This window comes from Brachyhypopomus gauderio, chromosome 17 (assembly GCF_052324685.1).
Source record: "Brachyhypopomus gauderio isolate BG-103 chromosome 17, BGAUD_0.2, whole genome shotgun sequence".
Lineage (NCBI taxonomy): Eukaryota > Metazoa > Chordata > Actinopteri > Gymnotiformes > Hypopomidae > Brachyhypopomus > Brachyhypopomus gauderio.
Genome location: NC_135227.1, coordinates 18,789,610 through 18,814,412, shown reverse-complemented (window position 1 = coordinate 18,814,412; position 24,803 = coordinate 18,789,610). Strand labels below are relative to the sequence as shown.

Genomic DNA, 24,803 nt, shown 5'->3' with positions numbered 1-24,803 from the left:
GAAGATATTTCTTTGCTGGTGTATTTTGGATCCGGCCACGATAATGTTAAGAAAGCTCCACTGGGTTGAGGGATAAACCCGTTGGTGGAGTTATTGCAAATCAAAACTTTCTCTGACGACACAAACTTGTTTAAAATGTTCAGGAAACCAGTGAAACAAAAAGGGCTTAGCTTCAAGAAGATAACCAGCATTGAGTTTAGATGACCAAAAGTCAACAGCTTGAATGACTGACAGCTACGCTGTCCTATAGAAGTTCCCTCAGGCTTCGTCCTGCAGGCCAACGAGGGTCAAACGCTGGAGGTCTCCTCCGATTTCATTCATTTCTATTCCCACAGAGCTCAATCCCAACCCTGGTCTGCTACACCTGTTCTGAAGACACTATATTTAATTTGGACTATTCACATAGAAATTGCTACAGCTCACTGGCCCACAATAGGTTTCATAACAAACTTCGTCATGTGTTCACAGTATTAAACTTCACGTGAATTTATTAACTACAGAATGCAGAGAAGATTCTTCACAAGCATGCAATCAAACTGGAGGGGTGATTATTAACCAGACCAGAACCAGACACAAAAACGAGAGCAGAGAACATGGTTATAAAATTCTTTTAACTTTAATTCGCTCAAAAAAGTTTCACATCAAACGTTACCCTTAAAGAAGGGGGTGTGGCCCCATGGGCCGTGGGCCGGATCTGGAACATTCTTCTCCTACTGAGAATGTCAGCATTCCTGATTCTGCATTTCCTTTCATTTAGAATGAACTTTAAAAATAATAATAATAATTAAAAAAATGTAAACTGAGGGATTTTTTTAAATTTGCTCTAAGTAGTGTCTTAAAGCACTACAGCATGGTAAACAAAGTAAATTAGTACAATTAAAAAACAAACAAACAAAACCCTCTAACTGTCTCTGGGCGAGTTAACTTGAGAGCAGGTATAAAGACGCAGCCTACGATGAACCCATAAATATTTTAACCACTTTCTTTTAAACTTCCATTTAATGAATTTAATGAAAGCTCTCAAAAAGGAGCCACCATCCTCATTGAGGAAAACAAAACAAACAAACCCCAGTACCCCCCCCCCACACACACACACAGAGCGCTGTTGAACAAATTCCACAGAGCGCCACCTGGAGGCAAACACTGTACAGAGCCAGCATCCATCACACCTACACCCGTTACACATCCACACAGTCATCCATACATGAACTCCCATGAATGAGCTCAACATTTCTGCAGAAAGCCCAGAGCGTTCTTAGTTCACTGCAGCGTGTCTCTCCAACACACCCGCCCACACAGTGATGAGGAATCTTCAGCTACGTCTAAACAAGCCCTCAAATCGGACTTCGCACTCACATTTCTGGTATTGATCGGGTTGAACACAGAATCTGATTATACAACTCTGATTAAGAAGCAGGTCTGCTTTACAGCAAATAACCACAAGCTTTGAGCCAAATCTACTAACAGGAAGCATCTGAGTTGAGTCGAGTTATTTATCTCAGTCCAGCAGCTGTGATCAGCCACGTTTCTGATGACCAGCACAGCAGGACCGACGATCCAACCACTGCCTGCCTCCTCCAGCTGAACCGCATGCTTTTAAAGTCCCAGAAGTGAAGCAGTGCTGGGCGTGGGCGGTGCCCAGGGTCCACGTGGGCGGGGCCCAGGGTCCATGTGGGCGGGGCCCGTGTGGGCCTGCTTTGTAGTGCGTTTCCCAGCTCTGGGTAGAGGTGTCCGCGGACGTGTGGAGGTGCGAGCTCTCAACAGGACGTTCCTCAGCACTGCAGGAACATGTGCTATACTGCACAACATCTCACAAACCTGCACTCCCTCACCGACGGAGAAGACACACACACACACACACACACACACACACACACACACACACACACACACACACACACACACACACACACACACACACACACACGAGGTGGAAGAGGAAGGAACGGAGGTGGAGACGAGAGAGAGAGAAGGGCAGGCAGAGAGAACGTGCTGCTCTGAAGAAACTGCGTGCAGCGCTGAGGTTGACCAAACGTGAGGTCCAGACCCAACAGAAAGGGATTACAGAAAGTGTCCGTAAAAAACACAGATTAGGCAGAAGGACTGGGTCATGAGATCATGTACAGATTGGCATCGTTTTGGTCAAGAAACACTGTGTCTACAAAGGAGGAAGTATCTCTCACACACACACACACACGTATACACACTCACAACAGGGCCCCAAACACAGTTTAAACAGAGCTGTCTTTAGAAATATGTTGAGTTCTCATAAGGTGCCAGCACACCATGTGTGTGTGTGTGTATTGTATGTTTTATGTGTGTACAGAGGGTGTGTGTGTTCAGTCACACATCTCCTCAGGGATCTCGTGAGGGTTCAGGATTCCAGGCACAGACATCTGCAGTTTGTGTTTCTCCTCCTGGGCCTGGCGCAGAGACGCCTCCCTCTCCTCCAGGAAAAGGTCTGTTGTATCTTCACCTGCAAACTCCTGCACACACACACACACACACACACACACACACACACACACACACACACACACACACACACACACACACACACACACACACACACACACCAGAGAGCAGGTCATTCACAGGCCTCACGTCAAGCGCCCTTCTACAAACCACACCCCCAGATGTTTGTCCACACCCCCCACACCCTCTCTGGAGGGAGAGAGGACCAGACAGCCGTCCAGCGAGGAACAGAATGCCTCAACCCAACCTGCACACTGCACACACTAGCTAGGAGTCACAAGAGGTCAGAGGTCATTCGAGCACAACCCCCCTGGAGCCTGACCAATGGCAGCGGTACGGACGGGGGGCCACTCACCTTGATCTGCACCAGGAAGTCTCGGAGGTGCTCCTTAAACGCAGGGATGTCCTGGTTCAAGCTGAACAGCCCCGTCACAAACACTTTGACCTGTGCACTGCGCACAACAGAAGCAGCCATTAAGATGTGGGTCACACGGCTCCGCCCACGCGGGGGTGGGACAGGGCTGACCAGCATGAGACAGGAGAGAGCAGACTCACTCCTGCAGGTGAGGGAAGGCGGTCTTCAGCAGATTGGCGACGTATTCCTGGATGAAGGCCTGATTACTGACGGGGCTGGTGGGGTTGAGGGTCATGGTGATCTTCCCCTCCTCCACCAGGTTAAACATGTACGCCAGGATAGACGCGTGCATGGTCAACCCTGCAGGACACACACACACACACACAGACACACACACACACACAGACACACACACACAGACACAGACACACAGACACAGACACAGACACACAGACACACACACACACACACACACACACACACACACACACACACACACACACACACACACACACACACACACACACACACACACACACACACACACACAGGTGATTCAGAGATGCAGGGGTTTCTAATGCTAGAACCCCACGCTAATGCTCGCAACGCTGTCAATTTTGCTGCAAGTGTGAATGTGCATGTGGTTGTGTGTGTGTGTTTGTGCACTCTCATCGGGTGACTCACCGGCTGTGTGAGATGTGTCTGTCACCACAGAGAAGATGTGCTGCAGTATGTCACAGAAATAAGTCTGGTAGAAGCTTTGGGCGGCAGCGTCTTCCTGGGCCACGTTCTGGAGTAATGTGTAGAGAATCTGTAGACCTACACACACACACCCACACACACACACACAATGTAATATTTGCATATCGCTCACACAGACATGCTAAGGGGATTGGACTCACTCCTCATCAAAGTGACGGTGCAGAGCGAGTCTCACCCGTGTCGGCCACGTTCCTCATGGTGTGCTTGAAGGCCCAGATGATGGAGTCCAGCACCAGTTTGAACTGGGCGGGCGGGATGGCCAGGAAGGCGGGGAAACAGTGGGAGTTGACGGCCTGCAGCAGGTAGAAGAAGTGCGTCCGGTGCTCTGGATACTCCTCGAAATCCTGCAGCCACACGCAGAGAGCCGCATCGCACACGCTCGCCACATAATCCCACATTATAACCCAGGATCATAATCCAGGTTTACAATCGGAGAGGAGACCTAACTTGACTTTTACAGCTGCAGCATGGCACACTGCAAGGAGTGTGTAAGCTATAATTTAAACAGCTGAGCCTCGAGACCCAGAACCAACTCTGTGAGCCAAACACCTGCTCAGAGCAGCAGGGAACTGCACCTTTGAGCTTCAAGTGTGTGTGTTTCATCATGCTCAGTGTTGAGTGTGTGTACGAGCTGCTGTGGGGTGTTTGGTGGTCATGTTTGGTGTTGAGTGTGTGTTGAGCTGCTGTGGGGTGTGTGTTGGTCATGTTCGGGTGTGTGTTGGTCATGTTTGGTGTTGAGCTGTTCTGGGGTGTGTGTTGGTCATATTCGATGTTGAGCTGTTCTGGGGTGTGTGTTGGTCATATTCGGTGTTGAGTGTGTGTTGAGGTGTTCTGGGGTGTGTGTTGGTCATGTTCGGTGTTGAGCTGTTCTGGGGTGTGTGTTGGTCATGTTTGGTGTTGAGCTGTTCTGGGGTGTGTGTTGGTCATATTCGATGTTGAGTTGTTCTGGGGTGTGTGTTGGTCATATTCGATGTTGAGCTGTTCTGGGGTGTGTGTTGGTCATATTCGATGTTGAGTTGTTCTGGGGTGTGTGTTGGTCATATTCGATGTTGAGCTGTTCTGGGTTGTGTGTTGGTCATATTCGATGTTGAGCTGTTCTAGGGTGTGTGTTGGTCATATTCGATGTTGAGCTGTTCTGGGGTGTGTGTTGGTCATATTCGGTGTTGAGTGTGTGTTGAGGTGTTCTGGGGTGTGTGTTGGTCATGTTCGGTGTTGAGTGTGTGTTGAGGTGTTCTGGGGTGTGTGTTGGTCATGTTCAGTATTGAGTGTGTGTTGAGGTCTTACTTTGTTGATCATGTTCAGCGTACACTCAAACACGGCGTCAAAGATCTGCGGGATCTCTGAGGTGATGTGGCCGCCCAGTTTGTTTACAATGGTTGCCATGGTACTGAGCACTTCCGGCTCTCTGGCCGCAGGAACGTTCCGCTGGTAATCTATGAGGACGGCGTCCAGCAGGGGCGGGACAAAGTTCTCACCCACCTGACACACACACACACACACACACACACACACACACACACACACACATCAGAGTGGGTCTCGTATAGGGGGCAGGAACAACGGGAGAAATGACGTTTGGATGACGCTCAAACTCCAGACTGCGTTCTAAAGTGCACACTGTAGGGAATAGGGAGGAGTGTGTGTGTGTGTGTGTGTGTGTGTGTGTTTCGTACCATCTGCGGGTCGTTGGAGCGGCTGACCCAGCCTGAGATGAGTTTGAGCGTCTCTCTCTTCACCGTGCGCATACTTCTGATGAGAGGTTGCTTCGTCACCATCTCTCCTGCGCGCACACACACACACACGCGCACACGCAATATATATAATAGATCAGAAACACACACACAGACCCACAAAAATGTCAACAGTACACAGACATAGAAATAATGCAGTAATGCCTTCATGTCCACAGCATGTGTGTACTGTGGGTATGAGCAACTCCACTAATGAGTCTCTCTCCTTCTCTCTCTCGCTTGCTCTCTCGTTCTTTCACATATGCTCACACACACACACTCTCTCTCTCTTTCCCCCTCTCTCTCTCTCTCTCTCTCTCTCTCTCTCTCTGGTGCAGCTATATTTTGAGCCTGCAGTAGCCTAGCAAGCAGCAGTTCTTAACCAGTCTCCTGCCAAACCCCTGCGACATCAGAGGGGCCATTAGCAGTGGTGCATGCCCAGGCCACGACCCCTCCCCACACACACCCACCCACCCCCCCACACCCCCACCCACACACACCGTTGGTCTGGATGGCTGCGGAGATGTTCTCGCTGAGGCACTTGTAGACGTTGAGCATGTCCAGGTAGATGCGTCCCAGCTGGACGACGAAGGGGTGTCCCACAGCCTTACACGCCCTCACGTTGGTCTTCAGGATGCTGCCTAGCTGCTTCACCGTCTCCGGGTCCTTCAGGATGTCCACGTTCTGCCCAGGGACACACACACAGCACAGGGTCATGGAGCTGGACACAGCTGATCACCACCAGTGTCCAGTGGAGGGGGGGGGGGGGGGGGGGGTTGTGAGGTGGTATTTGGGGGTGTGTCTTAACCCCAGGGGGGCGGAGCCTCACCTTGGTGGCCTGCTGGATGATGCTGTCCCACACCTGATTGGGCAGCAGCATGTACTTCTCTATCAGGTGTTCCTGCACAGCCTGGTCTGTCTGGGCACCAATCATGTAGCCCACCGCTTCATAGAACGTGTGCACCTACACACACACACACACAAACACACACACACACACACAAAAACACACACACACACACACACACACACACACACACACACACACACACACACACACACACACACACACACAAATGTACTCGGGTGACTTATCCAAGCGTCTCAGTTAACAATCTTACACAACATTCCCATCGGAGACGGCAGGGCTTTGTAGAGCCCACACGAAACTATCTCCAGATTTAACGTTAACTGCAGTGCCGACGTGACACTTTTCCTCATTCGTACACGTCTAATGCTGGCGAGTTTTAACGTTTATTTACGTTATCCAGAGTGACTTACAAAGTGCTTTGCATCCGATTACAGAATTCATCCTAGGAAATAGTACAGATAGGCCAGAATGTGTGACGTGATATTTATGTGACGTGGCGCATATGCAGTTTGTCCTCATTTGCATATGATGTTAGTGATTCATAATAGAACGCCACTATGCAAAATCCCCGCAGTCGACGTGGGACTTTAAAGTGCACGACCTCATGAACACGTCAACGTTGGTTCTTTCACGGGTCCATTTAAGACAGCAGTAAGCAGACACGTGCACTAACTAACACCATGGGAACTTACATAAGAATGAAATACTGTGTTGCACATTTTGAACGGTGTAGTGCAGTTACTGTGACGTTTTATGAATATGACACATAGTATTTATTAAAGCTCAGCATCTAACTGTGAGGACGTGCCACTCGTAATGACCCTCGGCCTGTTAATACGTTACTACTCCCTATGGGCGGGGCGGCCCGTTACTACGTTACTACTCCACGTTACTACTCCCTATGGGCGGGGCGGCCCGTTACTACGTTACTACTCCCTATGGGCGGGGTGACCCGTTACTACGTTACTACTCCCTATGGGCGGGGCGGCCCGTTACTACGTTACTACTCTCTATGGGCGGGGCGGAGGTCTCCACCTGCTGCGGCTGCAGGTCACAGATGATGGTGTTGATGTTGTTGAGGATCTCGTCGATGAAGGGCATGACCTCTCCGACCTGCACCTGCACAAAATGCCTCCTGCACTTCTGAGCAATCTTGATGAATGTGTCACAAGCCATGTCCTGAACACCATCATGGGTCTCTGGGGTGGGCACAGAACAGAGAGAGAGAGAGAGAGAGAGAGAGAGAGAGAGAGAGAGAGAGAGAGAGAGAGAGATTTTCTGTGTTTATCATGATATCATACAGTCTGAGGGCAGCTCAGCGTGTCCCCACTGTAATGGGTCTTCAGCCTGTCTAAACACACTCCAGGTGACCGTTCCTAAGAGTGAACTGTAGATGGTGAGACTAGCCACTAGGAGGCGCTCTGGAGCAGGACAAACCAAGAGCAACACAGCAGATGTGTGGGTCCCAAAACACCATATTAAAAGACCTTCATCTCACCCAATCAGATCAGAATATGGCTGCCTCATTGACTCGCTTGGGAATGTGCTTGAAATTTTATTATGATATTTATTATATCTGTATCTAACATAAACATAGCCCCACTGTGAAGGATGTTGAAGTCTTGGTGGCCCTGTGGAAGTGATTAATGACAAAATGAACAAACAACATGTATATCTTAACGTCCCTGAAATGGGCAGTGTGTAAAGCAGGAAGTCCGTAAACACCCAACAGTGAGTGCGGGACATAACTCACCATGCATGAACTCAAACAGTTTGTTCACCACAGTCTTGAGGAACTTCCAGTGTGCACGCAGGAATCGTGGGTACTGGCCCACAATGTACATGATGTTGGAGGCAATGATGGCCTTGTTATCTTTCCCACGCTTCTGTTCACACAATCCTAGCAGGTCCTAACACACACAAGCGCACACAAACGTTCAACTACCTTTGCATTCGGATAGTCAACAATAGTCAATGGGCAGGTGCACTTATGTCTTCATTAGTATGATAGCATGTGTGACTGAACCATGACTGTGGAGTTCTGTGCTATATACACTACTATAGTGTATTACTGTATACTAATATACACTACTATAGTGTATTACTGTATACTAATATACACTACTATAGTGTACTACTGTATACTAATATACACTACTATAGTGTACTACTGTATACTAATATACACTACTATAGTGTACTACTGTATACTAATATACACTACTATTGTATACTACTATGCTATATACACACTACAATTGTGTACTACTGTATACTAATACACAACTACTATTGTGTACTACTATATACTTTTGTGTACTATGATACTACATTCTACTGAGTACTACTGGGTCTGTGCATGCAGCTGCGTGAGGGAGGTCAGATACCTTGATGACGGTGACGAGGAACCTCTTCTCATCTTCCTCGTGCATGGCTCCACTGATGGACCCGATGGCCCAGCACAGTGTGTTCAGGTTCTTCCATGACCACTCGGTGCCGTTCACCTGGTTATGGAGCTTCTCAGTCATGATGCGCTCCGTATCTGCATAGTCCAGATGGGTCAAGTACACTACACGCATGCAGAGAGAAGGGGCGTGGCGAGGGGCGGGGCGAGGGGCGGAGACAGGGGGCGGAGAGAAGTAAGAGAAGGAGAAAAGGGGATTTATACTTTAGAAAATAAACACCATCTATATTTTTCTCAACACTGGACCAATAGGATGTCGTCTGTTGTCAATCTTAGGGTGATATTCCTCGAGTGTGGACGGGGGTTCCTGGATGTTCTAGTGCTACATTAAGTGTGTTCCTACCCAGCGTTTCTCTCATGTTCTTGTAGAGGTTGATGGAGTCCGTGTCCTTCATGAATTCTCGCACCACCTCCCCCTGATCGTTCTCCACCACCAGCACCTCCTCGGGCTTCGCCATGCGGCTCACCATCAGAAGACGCACCTGGAACCCACACACACACACACACACACACACACACACACACACACACACACCCGTCAAAGAGAATAATCCTCGAACTAACGCATACAGGTTAATAAGTTACAGTGTTACTGGCATGTATGAACATGTGTGGTGGTGTGTGTGTGTGTCTGTACGCGCATGTACAGATCTGCGCGTGTGTGTGACTACAGATGTGTGTGTGAGGTCTTCACCTTGGACAGGACTGGCAGGTAGAGCTGTCTGTGTGTGTGTGTGTGTGAGGTCTTCACCTTGGACAGGACGGGCAGGTAGATTTGTCTGAGTGTGTGTGTGTGTGTGCGGGTGTGTGTGTGTGTGTGTATGTGTGTGTGTCACTAACCTTGGACAGGACGGGCAGGTAGAGTTGTCTGCGTGTGTGTGTGTGTGTGGTCTTCACCTTGGACAGGACGGGCAGGTAGAATTGTCTGCGTGTGTGTGTGTGTGTGTGTGTGTGTGGTCTTCACCTTGGACAGGACGGGCAGGTAGAATTGTCTGCGTGTCTGTGTGTGTATATGGGGCACTAACCTTGGACAGGACGGGCAGGTAGAGCTGTCTGCGTGTGTGTGTGAGGTCTTCACCTTGGACAGGACGGGCAGGTAGAGGTGTCTGCGTGTGTGTGTGTGTGTGTGTGTGTGTGAGGTCTGTACCTTGGACAGGACGGGCAGGTAGTGGTGTCTGCGTATGTGTGTGTGTGTGTGTGTGTGTGAGGTCTTCACCTTGGACAGGACGGGCAGGTAGAATTGTCTGCGTGTCTGTGTGTGTATATGGGGCACTAACCTTGGACAGGACGGGCAGGTAGAGCTGTCTGCGTGTGTGTGTGTGTGAGGTCTTCACCTTGGACAGGACGGGCAGGTAGAGGTGTCTGCGTGTGTGTGTGTGTGTGTGAGGTCTGTACCTTGGACAGGACGGGCAGGTAGTGGTGTCTGCGTATGTGTGTGTGTGTGTGTGTGTGTGTGTGTGTGTGTGTGTGAGGTCTGTACCTTGGACAGGACAAGCAGGTAGTGGTGTCTGCGTATGTGTGTGTGTGTGTGTGTGTGTGTGTGTGTGTGAGGTCTTCACCTTGGACAGGACGGGCAGGTAGAGGTGTCTGCGTGGGGGCACGTCGTAGTGCTGGCTGCCAGACAGCAGGGGGGAGGTGGAGGTGCTGAAGGGACTCTCTCTGTACAGCTCCGCCGCCAGGTGGTTCCAGTACTCCAGACAGATCTTAAAGATCTCCGTCTCCTCCACCTCAGACACCAGCAGCATGTAGTGGAGGGCCTGCAGGGGGCGACACCGGCCACAACACCTCCACCGTCATCACACACTCGCTACAGGGTGGAGAAGGGCCCTACTCCAACAAATACATCATAACGCTCCACAGAAAAATGACACTGGCTGACACCTCAATGCTCCACCCAAGTGCTCCACCACGCTCTAGAGCAGAATCTCCAACACCCTCACTGCACCGTTTGACTGCAAGTAATAAGAACACACACACTTTTTTGGAAAGTGCTATATAAATAAACCTGCCTGGCCTGTGGGGTGTGTGTGTGTGCCTCCTTATCTACACTGCATTGGCTCCCAATATGCCCCACAAAGCTCTGGATGGTCTTAGTGACCTCTTGAACTGCCATGTCTGTTTCATCCCTCTATTAGCAGTAGAAACCCGACTGAGTGCCCATAATGCACCCAAGATGTGGAATAACGTGCTCTAAATCAGATGCAGTCTCACCGTTTAAGACTTAGACTTAAACCTATTTGTTGAGTCAAGCAGCTTGAACACCTCCCACCTTAAGTGGGGGGGGGGGGAGATCTGTTGGGTTCAGGACTCTGAGGGTTACAGGTTGTCATGTTGTTGTCTGTCTCCATGTTGTTGTCTGTCTCTGTACCTCCATGAGCGTCTCTCGGAGGTTGAGCCTCTTCTCGATGAGCTGCCCGTGCTCCTTGAGGAAGGTGCAGAGGAACAGGCTGAGGTTCTGGATGAAGTTCTGCTCATCGTCCTTCCCGTTCGCGTACGCCAGGCGGATGTTTGTGTTCAGAGGCAGCATCTGCAAACCACAGGGGAAAAGTGTGTGGGTACCTGTGTGCGCTCATAAATATGGCTGGTGTCTGTTCACAAGTCTACGTATGTGTTTTTTTTTTTTTTTTAAACATTAGTTTTACATGAAGGTAAATGATAAATACACTGAGGTGTTGTGTGTGTTACCTGTTTGAGCTGCATCATGGTGAGTGTGAAGAGTGTGACGAACTGCTCCTCATACTGACTCACACTCACACCTGCGATCTCCGTCAGACACTTCAGAGTGACGTTACGGAACATGGGAACGTTCAGGAACTGCAGGAAAGGAGGGGAACGTGTTTTAACAAATCTTAAAATGGGCACGACACCATCTTTATATCTTCAGAAGAGGGATTTCAACACCTGTGTGTTGCATGCTGTGTGTTCTCAGCACCACGCACGGTTTACCATCACACACACTCAATCTGGGCTGAGGTCATGGTCCATCTAACCACTAATATCACACACTCCCAGTCCTGAAGGGCAGAGAGACCCGACCCGTCAAGTCCTGCTCAGGACCGACCAGCAAAAACATCAACGCTTACTGTAAACATAGAGCGTGTGATTATAACCTGTGTGCTGTGTGTCTTCATAAATGTATGTCGATGTGGACTGTTATAGTTTTCTACTGTGCCACATATACGGGGACATAACCTCACTGTGTCAAACACAAACCAAAACAAAAAAGGATTTTGATCTGAGAAAAATCCTCTCCATATGCAGGCTGCTCTAGTAGCTCTGACTAGTAGATCAGTGTTCGTGTTTCAGAGTCTGGATGGGTACGAGTCTCTGATACCTTGTACACCAGGGTGCTGATCAGTTTGGTCTCGAAGATGTAACCCAGCGGAATCCAGTTCAAAAAGCGTAATAACGTCTCCAAGGTGGCGTGTACCAGAGGAGCATTCTGGGAGTTTTCCTGCGAAGTGGTAAAAAACAAAAAAAAAATTGTGATTTAAAATGATAAAAAGAAGTTTAGATTAACTGTGTGAGAATTTGAAAAGATTGTGGAGGGTGTGTGTGTGTGTGTGTGTGTGTGTGTGTGGATGTGAAGTTCACACACCATCACAAACTGGCAGAGCTGAAAGATCTGGGAGAACTCATTACACATGCTGTGGGAGCAGAGAAGAGGAGGTTACACCGTGGTCGCAATCATCACAGACACGGGTCTTCATCATCATCATCATCACCTGCCACCACCTCACCTGTCCTTCAGGTGCTTGGCCTTCACCTGGGTCATCTGTCCGCTGGAGAAGTCGAACACCTCCTCACTGAGCAGCTTCAGGATGATCATGTTGTTCTGACAGAGGCTCTCGCTGGTGCGGCTCGCCCCCACGATGTCGCTGATGAACGTGGGCCAGTGCTTGGGCCACTCCTGCTTCAGGATCTAACCAACACGCCACACACACACGCCTGTTCATGAACACACACACACACACACAAGTAGTGTTCTCCCACTAAATGACCAGCTAGGTAACTTCAATCAGCCTGTAGGAACATTACTTGAGCTTAATGACTCTAACCCCCGACAACCTGCTTAATATTTGTAAATTGTACAGCATCTACAACAACGTGACAGCACCTTTATAAGATTAAAGAACACTAACGGGCTCATTATTCTGATTAATACTGCATTACTGACGATGCCCAGTGCTTACCTGAACTAAGATCATGTTGAGCTTTCCGATGTACACCTTCTCTTTCTGTAATAAAGGGCAACAGGTCAGTCTTCTGCCCCTAATCGATAGGGCCATTTTAAACGACTGAACACAACAGGCAACAGAACTGTGATTATGCTGCTACATGTTAGATGCAGCTTTGTCACTGTGCTAAGTACATGGCAACAGAGATACAGTTAGTCAGGAAGTGTAAGCCGGTGTGTGTATAGTGCAAACAGGAAGGGGACGCGGGAGCGTCAGGTGCAACTGTAGCGAGAGTGAAGTGCGCAGATAACGGGAGATAAAGACGTGAAGGTAACGGACGTGTCCCGGGTCGTAAGAGACTGGAGGCAGACGTTAACGTGTAAGGCCTGCACAGAGCGGGGGGGGGGAGCTCAGGCCCAGCAGTGATAATGTGACAGCAGACAGTTGCGCAGTGCTCTCCAGATGGGAGTTGTGTGGACGCCCTTCTTTAGGCCCTGAGAGGAACCGAGAGGACAGGTCAACCATCCTCTGACTCCACAGGAAGTAGACACACAGTCTAAATCAGGACAGAGGTGTAGACACAACCGTGGACAAGGCTGGACACTCACTCTACCTCAACCCCACTGATGTGAACAAGGGCACGTGGTCCTGTGTCGTCTGGGTGTGGAGGGACCACGCTGTTATTGCTACACCTCGAGTCTTGACCAGGCAGTCTTGAGTGTGGGGGCAGAGCTGAGTGTGGGGGCGGAGCTGAGTGTGGGGGCGGAGTCGAGTGTGGGGGCGGAGTCGAGTGTGGGGGCGGAGTCGAGTGTGGGGGCGGAGTCGAGTGTGGGGCAGGGTCGAGTGTGGGGCGGAGTCGAGTGCGGGGGCGGAGCTGAGGGCTAAGCCCCTAGCCCAGGGGAACACCAACGGCAGTAGAAGAGCCGTGATTATCCACCCTAAAAGACTGTGGTCTGTGAGTACAGAAATCTCACATCCGTTTACGGAGGGAGGTGCTGAGGTGAAGATTGGGGAGCTTGGACATCAACTTGGACGAGTTAACGCTGGATGAGTTGACACTGATCAACAGTAAAAAATTGCTGTTTTCTAGGAATGTCAGGGCACAGTGTAGCATGGCATGATGGTCAGGAACACTTTTGCAAACACACGATCGCTCTATTATTTTTGAGCACTCATGATTGATCTGTGATTGATCAGGATGCCCAGAGCACATTAAAAATGTCTGGTGATTTATACAGTTTGCATACTGCAGCATTCTGTGAAATAGGTACAATGGAAGCCAATATGGCGATAACAGCAGATATATGGTGCAGGCTGCCTGGACCCTGGACTTTGCGCGTGGACCCTGGACATGGACTCTGGCCTGAGGATCATCACTCACCTCCACATTAGCTGCGTCTGACGAGGTCTTGATAATGAGCCCAACCACATACTTCTTAATGCCTGCACACAAGCAGAGGAGAGGACAGTGTGGTTAAGGGTTACGACTCAAACACGTCCTGTAGTACTTTGAAGAGAGACTTTGTGAGGGGCCAGAAAAATGAACAGAATAAGGCGAGTTAAAACATCACCACAAACACTGCTTAGCTAAGGCACATGAAGGGTCTCGGGCCAGATGCCAAAGTGTAGTGAATGTGAGAAACAGTAGAGGGAGCCACTGAGTACACACATCCTCCTCAATGGAGACAAAATGGAAGGAGTTTTGAAATAAGGTCACTTTATACTGGGGTCTAGCATGCAATAATAAACTAAAATGAACACAAGGTCAAAATGTTTTACAGATAGCACTTACATAAATATTTATCCATCTTCATATCTGACTAGACTCAAAGCTGAGAATGAATAGTCAATTTGAACCTTGACTCAAAGCCCAGAAACCCACGATACTGTGAGCTGTCACCCAGAGCCAGGAAGACTCTGATGGAAGAAGCTTAAATGGAGACACACGAGCAGAGTGTCAGACGCACCTGCCTGTGTCCACCTGTAATAAAGCCTTTCAGCTAGGGACACGTCCTTTAATTCATCTTTATCAGACTTTGTGCCCACTGGTGCCCACAAACCATTGTGTGCTCAAAACACTACGAGCACACTCAGAATACACTCACATGAACAAGTGTTTGCGGTGACTGAGCTGCTGGTGGGTGTTTCTCAGCATGTGAATGAACTGGATAGTCATGCAAAACGTTTTAAACTGGTGCACATACAAGTTACGCTAACTTGTAATTAACTAACACTAACTACACTAACAAGTTACACTAACTGTGTTTTACATAGATTTTTCTAGTTTGGCATATTTAAAAACATGCAAACATACAGCTCAAACTACTATTACAGCCCATACTACTAATACAGCTCATACTGCTGCTACTACTACTACAGCTCATACTGCTACTACTACAGCTCATACTACTACTACTACTCAAACTACTACAGCTCAAACTACTACTAATACTACTACTACAGCTCATACTGCTACTACTACAGCTCATACTACTACTCCAGCTCAAACTACTACTAATACTACAGCTCATACTGCTACTACTACAGCTCATACTCATACTACTACTACTACAGCAGCTCAAATTACTACTACAGTTCATACTACTTCTACTACAGCTCATACTACTACTACTCAAACTACTACTAATACTACTACTACAGTTCATACTACTTCTACTACAGCTCATACTACTACTACTACAGCTCAAACTACTACTAATACTACTACAATTCATACTACTTCTACTACAGTTCATACCACTTCTACAACTACTACTACAGCTCATACTACTTCTACAACTACTACTACTACTACAATTCATGCTACTTCTACAGTTCATACTACTACTACTACTACTACTACTACTGCTACTACAGCTCATACTACTACTACAGCTCATACTGCTACTACTACAGCTCAAACTACTACTAATACTACAGCTCATACTGCTACTACTACAGCTCATACTACTACTAAAACTACTACTAATACTACAACAGCTCATACTGCTACTACTATAGCTCATACTCATACTACTACTACTACTACTACAGCAGCTCAAACTACTACTACAGTTCATACTACTTCTACTACTACTACTCAAACTACTACTAATACTACTACTACAGTTCATACTACTTCTACTACAGCTCATACTTCTACTACAGCTCATACTACTACTAATACTACTACTACAGTTCATATTACTTCTACTACTACAGCTCATACTACTACTACAGCTCAAACTACTACTAATACTACTACAGTTCATACTACTTCTACTACTACAGCACATACTACTACAACTCAAACTACTACCAATACTACTACTACAATTACTACTTCTACTACAGTTCATACTACTTCTACAACTACTACTACAGCTCATACTACTTCTACAACTACTACTACTACAACTCATACTACTTCTACAACTACTACTACAGCTCATACTACTTCTACTACAGCTCATACTACTTCTACAACTACTACTACAGCTCATACTACTTCTACAGCTCATACTACTTCTACTACTACAGTTCATACTACTTCTACAACTACTACTACTACAGTTCATACTACTACTACTACTATTACTACAGCTCAAACTACTACTACAGCTACTACTACAGCTCATACTACTACTACTACAGCTCAAACTACTACTACTACAGCTCATACTACTACTACTACTACTACAGCTCATACTACTACTTCTACTACTACTACGCCTCAACTGGAGCCTCCACACTCCGACAGTTTAGCCCCTGCCTATTTTTTTATTGATAAACATATATAAACAAGGGCACATCAAATAGATCTGTGACCATCTTTTCTGATTGGTTATCACCATCGAGTATTCACAGCTCATTTGCATACAGTTGAGCAGAGCTGAATTTGTTCACGTTTCTCACATTACTAGCGTCATGTCACGTCACCACATAGTGGAGACGTATCTCACCTATGAGATGACCTACGACCACGACACTGGGGGGTGGGGGGGGGTCTCAGCTTGGCAACCATGTTGTGCCTATAAATGGGTGTCTCCCCCAGGAAACAAGACTGCAAATTCAAGCTCAATAGTTGGAGAACTTTGCTCATATGGCGTTTTTTGTTCCGGACGTCACCATCTGACCCAACTGGAGATATTTATATTTCCATTTATATTTATATTGAGTAAAGTGAAAACCCCCGTACGGATACACAGACACCCGGGCTCTGCAGGAAGAGGAGGAGGAAGACTGGGGTTGTTTTCACTCTGCACACTACAGCCTCACACATTTTCCAGCTTGCAGCCTTAAATACTTAGCAACTCCATCCAAATGAGCCCAGTCTGTATGCTGACCACACACGGTGTGGGACTCTTACTTCTAAAGTCCACTGGACACCTGCCATGCACACTGTCCAGTTACAATTTGCCTTTTCACCTGCAACCTGGACCCGTATCAAGACGTGCATCAGGACCCGTTTCAGGAAGTGTATCAGGACTCGCTTCAGGACGTGTATCAAGACCCGAATCGATCAGGTGATCAATAATACGACAGTATGGGCAGTGGCCCCACACCCGGTCATGCAATGCACGGTAATGCTTCCAATGCCCCGCTCACAATGGGTTCTGCCAATAGAGGGCTTCATAATGTCCTGATGTCTCTTTCTACAGACTGTTCTCCTACAGGCAAAGGGAAGATGGCATGCACCACCCAGGCCAGTAGGGGGTGCTGGTGTAAGGACACAGTCTATGACCATGCAGTGCTTGCAAGAGAAACAGAACTGGCATTCAAACAAAGAAAAACTATGTTAAGAACCATTTACATTTCATTTGATGTTGTAAAAAAAATGTTTTAATGCATTTTAAAAACACCAGTTCAACAAACACTTGCATGTGGACCTGGATATATAACAGTTTGTTGAAACTGAGGGTCTTACCAAATAAACAGGTCCAACAATATAGGCCTGTCATAAACTTGTGTGCCTTCATTTTAAGCAAAAGGAAAGAAAAGTCTTGAACAGATTGCATGCAAAAAGAGCAGGTCAGGCTCTGACCTGGAGCTGGTCAGTACAGCCAAACGGGTGATCGGTGTGTTCAACTTACCTTCACACTGGTTTCTGGGTAGGATCTTCCATCTTGTTTTAATAACCGTTTCCAGAATCTGCAGAGCATAGTACTGTAATACCAAGGGAAAAGAGCAGATATGAATGACTCTACCAGCTTTAATAAGCTTAAGCACATGAGCTACTGCTGGACTGGATTGTCAGAATGACTCAAAACAAAAGGAGAAGGAGAGTGGCCCTGCCTGAATACACTTATACTCTTTCATGCAGGCTTAATTTCAGTGTGTTAATTCCTATGGTTTTGATTTAAACTTTCTAAAGAATTGGTGAATGTGAGTTTAAGCCTGTAGAAGTTTTGCTGTTTCTGCCAGCTTCACACCAGAAAGTGAAAGCCAGGGGAGGAAACGCCAAGTCTAACGGGTTAACCGCTAACGAGACGCCGCTAACGAGACGCCGCTGTATCCAGCCATAACTGCGCAGGAAGCCCAAGAACCCACAGAATACAACATATATGTTTATATGTCGCACAGTGAAAATAAGCAAAGATAAGAGAACACTACTGTTCCTCACCCCCAACGCTCGTACGGGGTAGTGTTACCACACCACTCGAGGAAAGCTAGTCACGGGGGAAAAAATAAAACGAAAGCATATCTAACAGCGTTGCTGGCTGTGCTTTTCACCTTCAGCTGGTGTGGGTCTCGGGAACAGCAAGACGAGTCACAGGTCTGGTTCCATACACATGTCTACAGAGCTTCACAAAACTTTATTTGAATTTTACGGAGCTGTGAGAATTTGGGGTTTGTTAGTTTGTGTTACTGCCTTTAGTGTTTTAACCGTCAAGTGTTTCAGCTGTAGGGATCGATGACTGTAGGCTATCAGGGGAGAAAACTCAGGTGGGTCAAAAGGGAGGCGGATGAAATGAGGAGCTGATGTGGAACAGAAGATTTACACATTGAAGGAAGAGGAAGAGCCGGCCCCTGTGTCCCGTGGCCCCTGATGGCCACAACCGTGGTCTTGGTCCACGTGCAACCCTGAGCATTTGAACAGGCACCTTTAATACTAGTCAAGGTGCACCATCAGGGTGTCAAAGAAACCAGGCATGTGCACTGACGCTTCACACATCTGAACATGTCCTCACATCAGTGCAGAAGCTGTGTTTCTTCAAGGATTTTTCCTTCCATCTTTCTAACTGAGAAAGTGATGGCCAAAACAGACAACCACAATACAGAGTGAGAGATAGAGTGAGAGAGAGGCAGAAATGATCCCTACAGCCGAAACACCCTGTTACCCCTACACCTAGTTAGAGCAATACCTGCCACCTGCCTGATACCACTGAGTAGATATATCTTGGAGCAAGAATGCAGGTCTAGGCACAGCCTCTCCTAACCAACACAGCCACAGAGGAGAGGAGAAACTGCTCCTGGATCAGACACTTGCTCTGAGATGCTGCTCCAGATGAGAAGTAAATGCAATGAAAACGGATGCAGAGCAGAATTGAGTATAAGGGAATGAAAAGGTAGACCTTGTGGAGGCCTGCCGCCCAAAGCCTAGCTGTGTCAAGGTGCACAGGAAGACACACCCCTTTTCTTCCTATTACAAGCAATCAACATAATGGAACATTGTCATTAATAATCAAATATGAACAATTTCAATTAAGAAATGGTTGAGTGTTTTTGTCTGTTCTCTTGTATTGTTCCTTAACAATGTTTTTTTTTTTTAAGAGAAAAAAGAGAATGTAGTGGAAACTGCCAAATGACCAATGTACTTTACATAGTTTTTCCTTCACTTAATTTTGTTTTCCTGAAAGATTTTGAAAGGTATGAGAAATTTAATAAGAGTTTTACCTTTTCTCTTTTAGCAAAAGTTCCTCTAAGGCCTCACATTTTGGGCAGCACAATATGAAACTATGAAACACTGCTGACAAATCCCCTCCAAACATTAGTATAAGGGTTAAGAGCGTACATACAGCAAGCCCCAAATAAACAAATAAACAAATACATCAACAGCAAACAGAGCCACCAGTACTTTGAGGAAGCCTCTTAAACAATGGGGGAAAAACTCCATCGCAACCGCCATAGGAAGAACTGCTGAGCAAATCAAAGTCCCAATTAGGATGAGTGAGAACAGCTGCAGGATTAGTGCCGAGCTCTCTCTCTCACACACACACACACACACACACGCGCACACACGCACACGCACACGCACGCACGCCTCTTCACAAGGCCCCGCAGTCTCAACACTGAAACCCGCCCTATGGTGTTCAGTGATTCCTCACTGAGGTTTTGATGGCAGGTCCTTCTTCGGTTTGCCCATGAAGACTAGATGAGCGTACGGCTCCGATAGAGACGGGATGGAGGTGCAGGAACTGAGTGAGCAGACATGCTGCACACGGATCCTCTCAGCAGCTCACACTCCCCAACAGGCCAGAGGGGTCTGACTGGACACTTCACTGCCAACACCTCACGCTTCATACACATTTCTAATTAAGAAATTAACTGGTGTGGGGAGGTGGAGTTTATTAGACTCACCGAGGTTGGAAGGTATCTAAAGACGTGAGTGGGGAGGTCCAGTTTAATGGGCTCTCAGATGTTGGGAGGTATCAAAGGTTTGACTTGAAGCCAACAACATCTTATATAAAAATAACTGTGCCCATGACACCATAGTAACACAAACCAAAACAAGCCTCGTCCAATTGAGCTGCAGGCACTACAAATGCCCAACAGTTAATTTGTATGAAATAATCCATCCGGTGGCACTAATTCCTCACTGTATTTCCCCAAAAATCTGTACGAGTCACATCAGATCAGCGCTTCCTCAGAGTAGAGGTTAGGAGCCGCCCTCAGGAGGCCCGTCGGGCCGAGAGTGCTGCTAGAGGCTCTGCTTCTCGTCCCCACGGTGAAATCCACCATGCAGGGGGGGGGGGGGGGGGGGGGGGGGGAGGAGCCTGGCCAGCACTCACGCCCCCACAGTGCCCCAAGGGCGTGGAGCAGCCTGTCAGGAGGGGGCAGGCTCACCTTGGTGTTCATGTTCTGGGAGAACTCCAGAATGGTGTCTACTCGGGTCCAGGCGTCGGGATGCTCCTTTAAATGGGTGAGGACCTCCTGCGCCATTCTTTGCTATGAAAACAAAACCGTATCAACATGGACACATCGAAAAAACGTACTGCAGACATTTAGTATAGATATTGGACTGCATAAAAATCTGTACGTGCGAAATCAAATAAGAAACAGAAAGATGGAATAGTTATGAAATTAGTGCATCGCGCTCTGCAAGCTCATTGTTCCTGTTTTGCAGCCCAGTAGTTTGAGCAAAACATCACAAATATTTGGTGTTCAAATTCAAGTCTCAAAATTCCAGTCTCGTCTGGCAGAAGAGAAACACAATGCCACTATGGCATGTGGTCACACTCAGGGCTGGAAGAACACTATCCAGCCACAGAACGCCGCTTCACACATGCTTCTTACCTGTGGGCCAACTCCATGGTACAGGCAGTTCACCACATTATCCAGGAGGTTAATGTCCAGTTTCTGATTGAAGTCCAGCAGCTGTCTGGCTGCATGGTCGGCTAACATTGTCATAACTGCTGGCATAGGGCTCTGTGGGGACAGGGAGGGCTGGTGAGGCCTTTGTTCAAAAGAAACATCTAGCAGGGAAAAAGCATTTGAAATGAACTCCAAACTATTTCCCCAATGTCTGTACTGCAGGGCTTTGCGCTGGCATGACCGGGACGTGGTCGCTGTATTCTTCTTAATGGCTCTCTCACTGGGACACACACAGCGTGCATGACCTGAGGTCCGGGGCAGCAGTGCAGGTCCAAGATCAAGTTTCTGGACCGTTTATGGAGATGTAGGTCACAAAATCTAATCCATTCCCATTCTGACAGCGTCACTCCGCAGGTTTCTGAGTTCAGGTATTCGTGACGCAACACGGTTGAAGATTATTCATGTTGGTCAGTTCATGTGAATGCTGCGTTTCATTAACGCATTGGAAGATGTTGTGAACCAGTGAATGTCTGTGAACGTTTACACCACGCAATTAAAATAATGCTGATTTGGTTCATTTGCATACTGCAGGCTTCCACAGCATCATCACAACAAAACCCAGTACTACAGTGATGGTTGCAAAACAACAGATTTGGCAACCATACCCATTAATGTTCTTGCATTCTCATATTCGGATATCAAAACAAAGCACATACATAATCAGCACTCTAAACATCTGATACACCCGACTCCTTAATTAATAATTAAAGACCATGTGGACGGTCAATGGGAAATTTAAAAAATGACTAAATGGCAGAAGCAACAAACAGATTTGTTTGCTATCAATATATAGCTCAGTGCGGTAAACTGTAGGAAGATTTAGTGGTGTGTCTGTGGGAAAAAGAGAAGACTGAACTTTATTTTCTCAATGAACCCACGTGCAAATCAGCCCTTTCCCTGACGTAACACTGTTTACATCCGCCAGACAGGCGCGCGGACCGACACGTCATGCAGCAGTCATCACGCACCTATAATATTCTGTGTTTTACGCACACGGAATTAATACAGAACATCTTAACTACTCGATTCAGCAGCCAATTTCTAATTCAGTCTAATGGTCTGTGGAAACAAAAAATGTACAATAAGGTTATCCACAACGTTGAGAACCTCCACTGAGGGCCACAGCAAATAATAAAACACAGAACCTTAAAACTAGGTCAAGCAAGCCCGTCGAACCGACACTTTGAGGCGCCGGGCTCTAACGTACTTGTGGAGGTCAGTCCAGCACTGGGGTTCTGTGCAGCAACCCGGTACTGACCCCACAGACATCCCACATCAACACGGGGACAAACGCTGACCGCAATTAACAAAAGGACATTTTAAGTGTGGAAAAGTAACTAGCGTTTAGCCATTCTGCTACAGGTAAAGGTGAAAGCCAGTGTGACAACAAGACATTATCAATATCGTTAAGTATTTTTTCTCAAGTCCAAATCTAACTCTATTTTGTCCACAGAGTTGGTGCTTTAAGTGATGTGTGCACATGTGTTTTCTGCTTTAGTTCGACCGCGACTCCAAATAAGCCATCAACTCCCATCATCCATCAACCCTCCACACGGATGTTCAACCTGGCCCGACTGGAGCGGTTCTGGTCCTGCCCGTCCCGCCCGTGTAACGTGTACGTTACACACGCCGCATTGATCCACCCACCACCGGGCCAACTTCACCTCAAACCTGCACACTACATCCATCCCACACCAACCCACGACACCACCCACTCACCTCGTGGATATAACCGTGGCGCTTACACACACTCGTGGATATAACCGTGAGTATAAACTTACACACACTCGTGGATATAACCGTGAGTATAACCTTACACACACTCGTGGATATAACAGTGGCGCTTACACACACTCGTGGATATAACTGTGGCGCTTACACACACACTCGTGGATATAACCGTGGCGCTTACACAGACACTCGTGGATATAACCGTGGATATAACCGTGGCGCTTACACAGACACTCGTGGATATAACCGTGGCGCTTACACAGACATTCGTGGATATAACCGTGGCGCTTACACAGACACTCGTGGATATAACCGTGGCGCTTACACAGACACTCGTGGATATAACCGTGGCGCGTACACACACTCGTGGATATAACCGTGGCGCTTACACACACTCGTGGATATAACCGTGAGTATAAACTTACACACACTCGTGGATATAACCGTGGCGCTTACACACACTCGTGGATATAACCGTGGCGCTTACACACACTCGTGGATATAACCGTGGCGCTTACACACACTCGTGGATATAACCGTGAGTATAAACTTACACACACTCGTGGATATAACCGAGGCGCGTACACACACTCGTGAGTATAACCTTTCACACACTCGTGGATATAACCGTGGCGCTTACACACACTCGTGGATATAACCGTGGCGCGTACACACACTCGTGGATATAACCGTGGCGCGTACACACACGCGTGGATATAACCGTGGCGCGTACACACACTCGTGAGTATAACCTTACACACACTCGTGGATATAACCGTGGCGCTTACACACACTCGCATTAATGCAGATGTTTGCAGTATTGTACTAAATAAAACAAACACATAAACCTACATAACTAACTACATACGCGCATAAACACGGACGGGGCAGCCCACTGTTGTCACGCATCTCCCGGACTACACGCCAGCGGAGAACCCCTCCCTCCCTCCATCACCACCACCACACCGCTCGGCGTAGTAGCGCCACCCTCCACCGTGCAGACAGGAGCAGCTCCACCACCTCCACCCGCACCAGCGCGGCTACACCAGTAACGGTAACGTGACCGAGCTGCAGTCCGGTTCGCCGGGGGTCTCTCGGTTCTGGTCCTCGCCCCTCCGCCCCGGCCATGTCACCCGTCCCTGACGAGCCGTGCCACACACACACACACGCACGCCTACACACACACACCATCCCCAGTTAGCTCCAGTCTGAGCCCCCCCCAGTTACCTACCGCTAGTCCGCGCCCGTGAGAGGAAGGTCTGCCGGTCTGCCAGAGCTGCTAACCCGCGTGCTAGCTAACTAGCTCCAGTGTCGCTCGCGCCCGGGTGCACGCGGTCGCCTGGTCGCCCCGAGATACGCCGAGACGTCGGTCAGCCACACAGCCTATGTGACGAGTACGCTAACTTCGCTAGCCTAGCTGCTTGACTAGGACCACCGCGATGTGGATTCGGCATTAACAATCACGGCGAGCTGGGTATTCTCTCAGTCCGATTCATTTTACGAAATAAAGTTAACCTTGATTAACAGTTGTTGTTTTTTTTTGTCTTTTACTGGAAGATATTGCAGCGGGGGCGCTATTTAGAGACTGTGAACCTGCGCCTCTCCTCCTCACAAGCAACAAACTCGTAACCGGTTGAAACCG

General features: G+C 47.8%; 1 protein-coding gene across 1 annotated transcript; it reads right to left on the bottom strand.

The window, feature by feature from the left end:
• Positions 1-597: 597 nt before the first annotated feature.
• xpo1b (exportin 1 (CRM1 homolog, yeast) b) lies at positions 598-24,803 on the bottom strand. The gene is made up of 25 exons (XM_076979283.1): positions 24,393-24,803; positions 21,353-21,484; positions 20,903-21,004; positions 17,929-18,001; positions 14,217-14,278; positions 12,851-12,895; positions 12,398-12,579; positions 12,256-12,304; positions 11,992-12,111; positions 11,343-11,471; positions 11,026-11,184; positions 10,217-10,414; positions 9,001-9,139; positions 8,581-8,762; positions 7,947-8,103; positions 7,229-7,392; positions 6,152-6,286; positions 5,823-6,006; positions 5,266-5,372; positions 4,877-5,071; positions 3,768-3,936; positions 3,515-3,649; positions 3,031-3,190; positions 2,831-2,927; positions 598-2,486 (listed from the first exon to the last, which is right to left on the bottom strand). Exons 2-25 carry the CDS (start codon positions 21,476-21,478, stop codon positions 2,340-2,342), a joined length of 3,216 nt encoding a protein of 1,071 aa, XP_076835398.1. The 5' UTR covers positions 21,479-21,484; positions 24,393-24,803; the 3' UTR covers positions 598-2,339.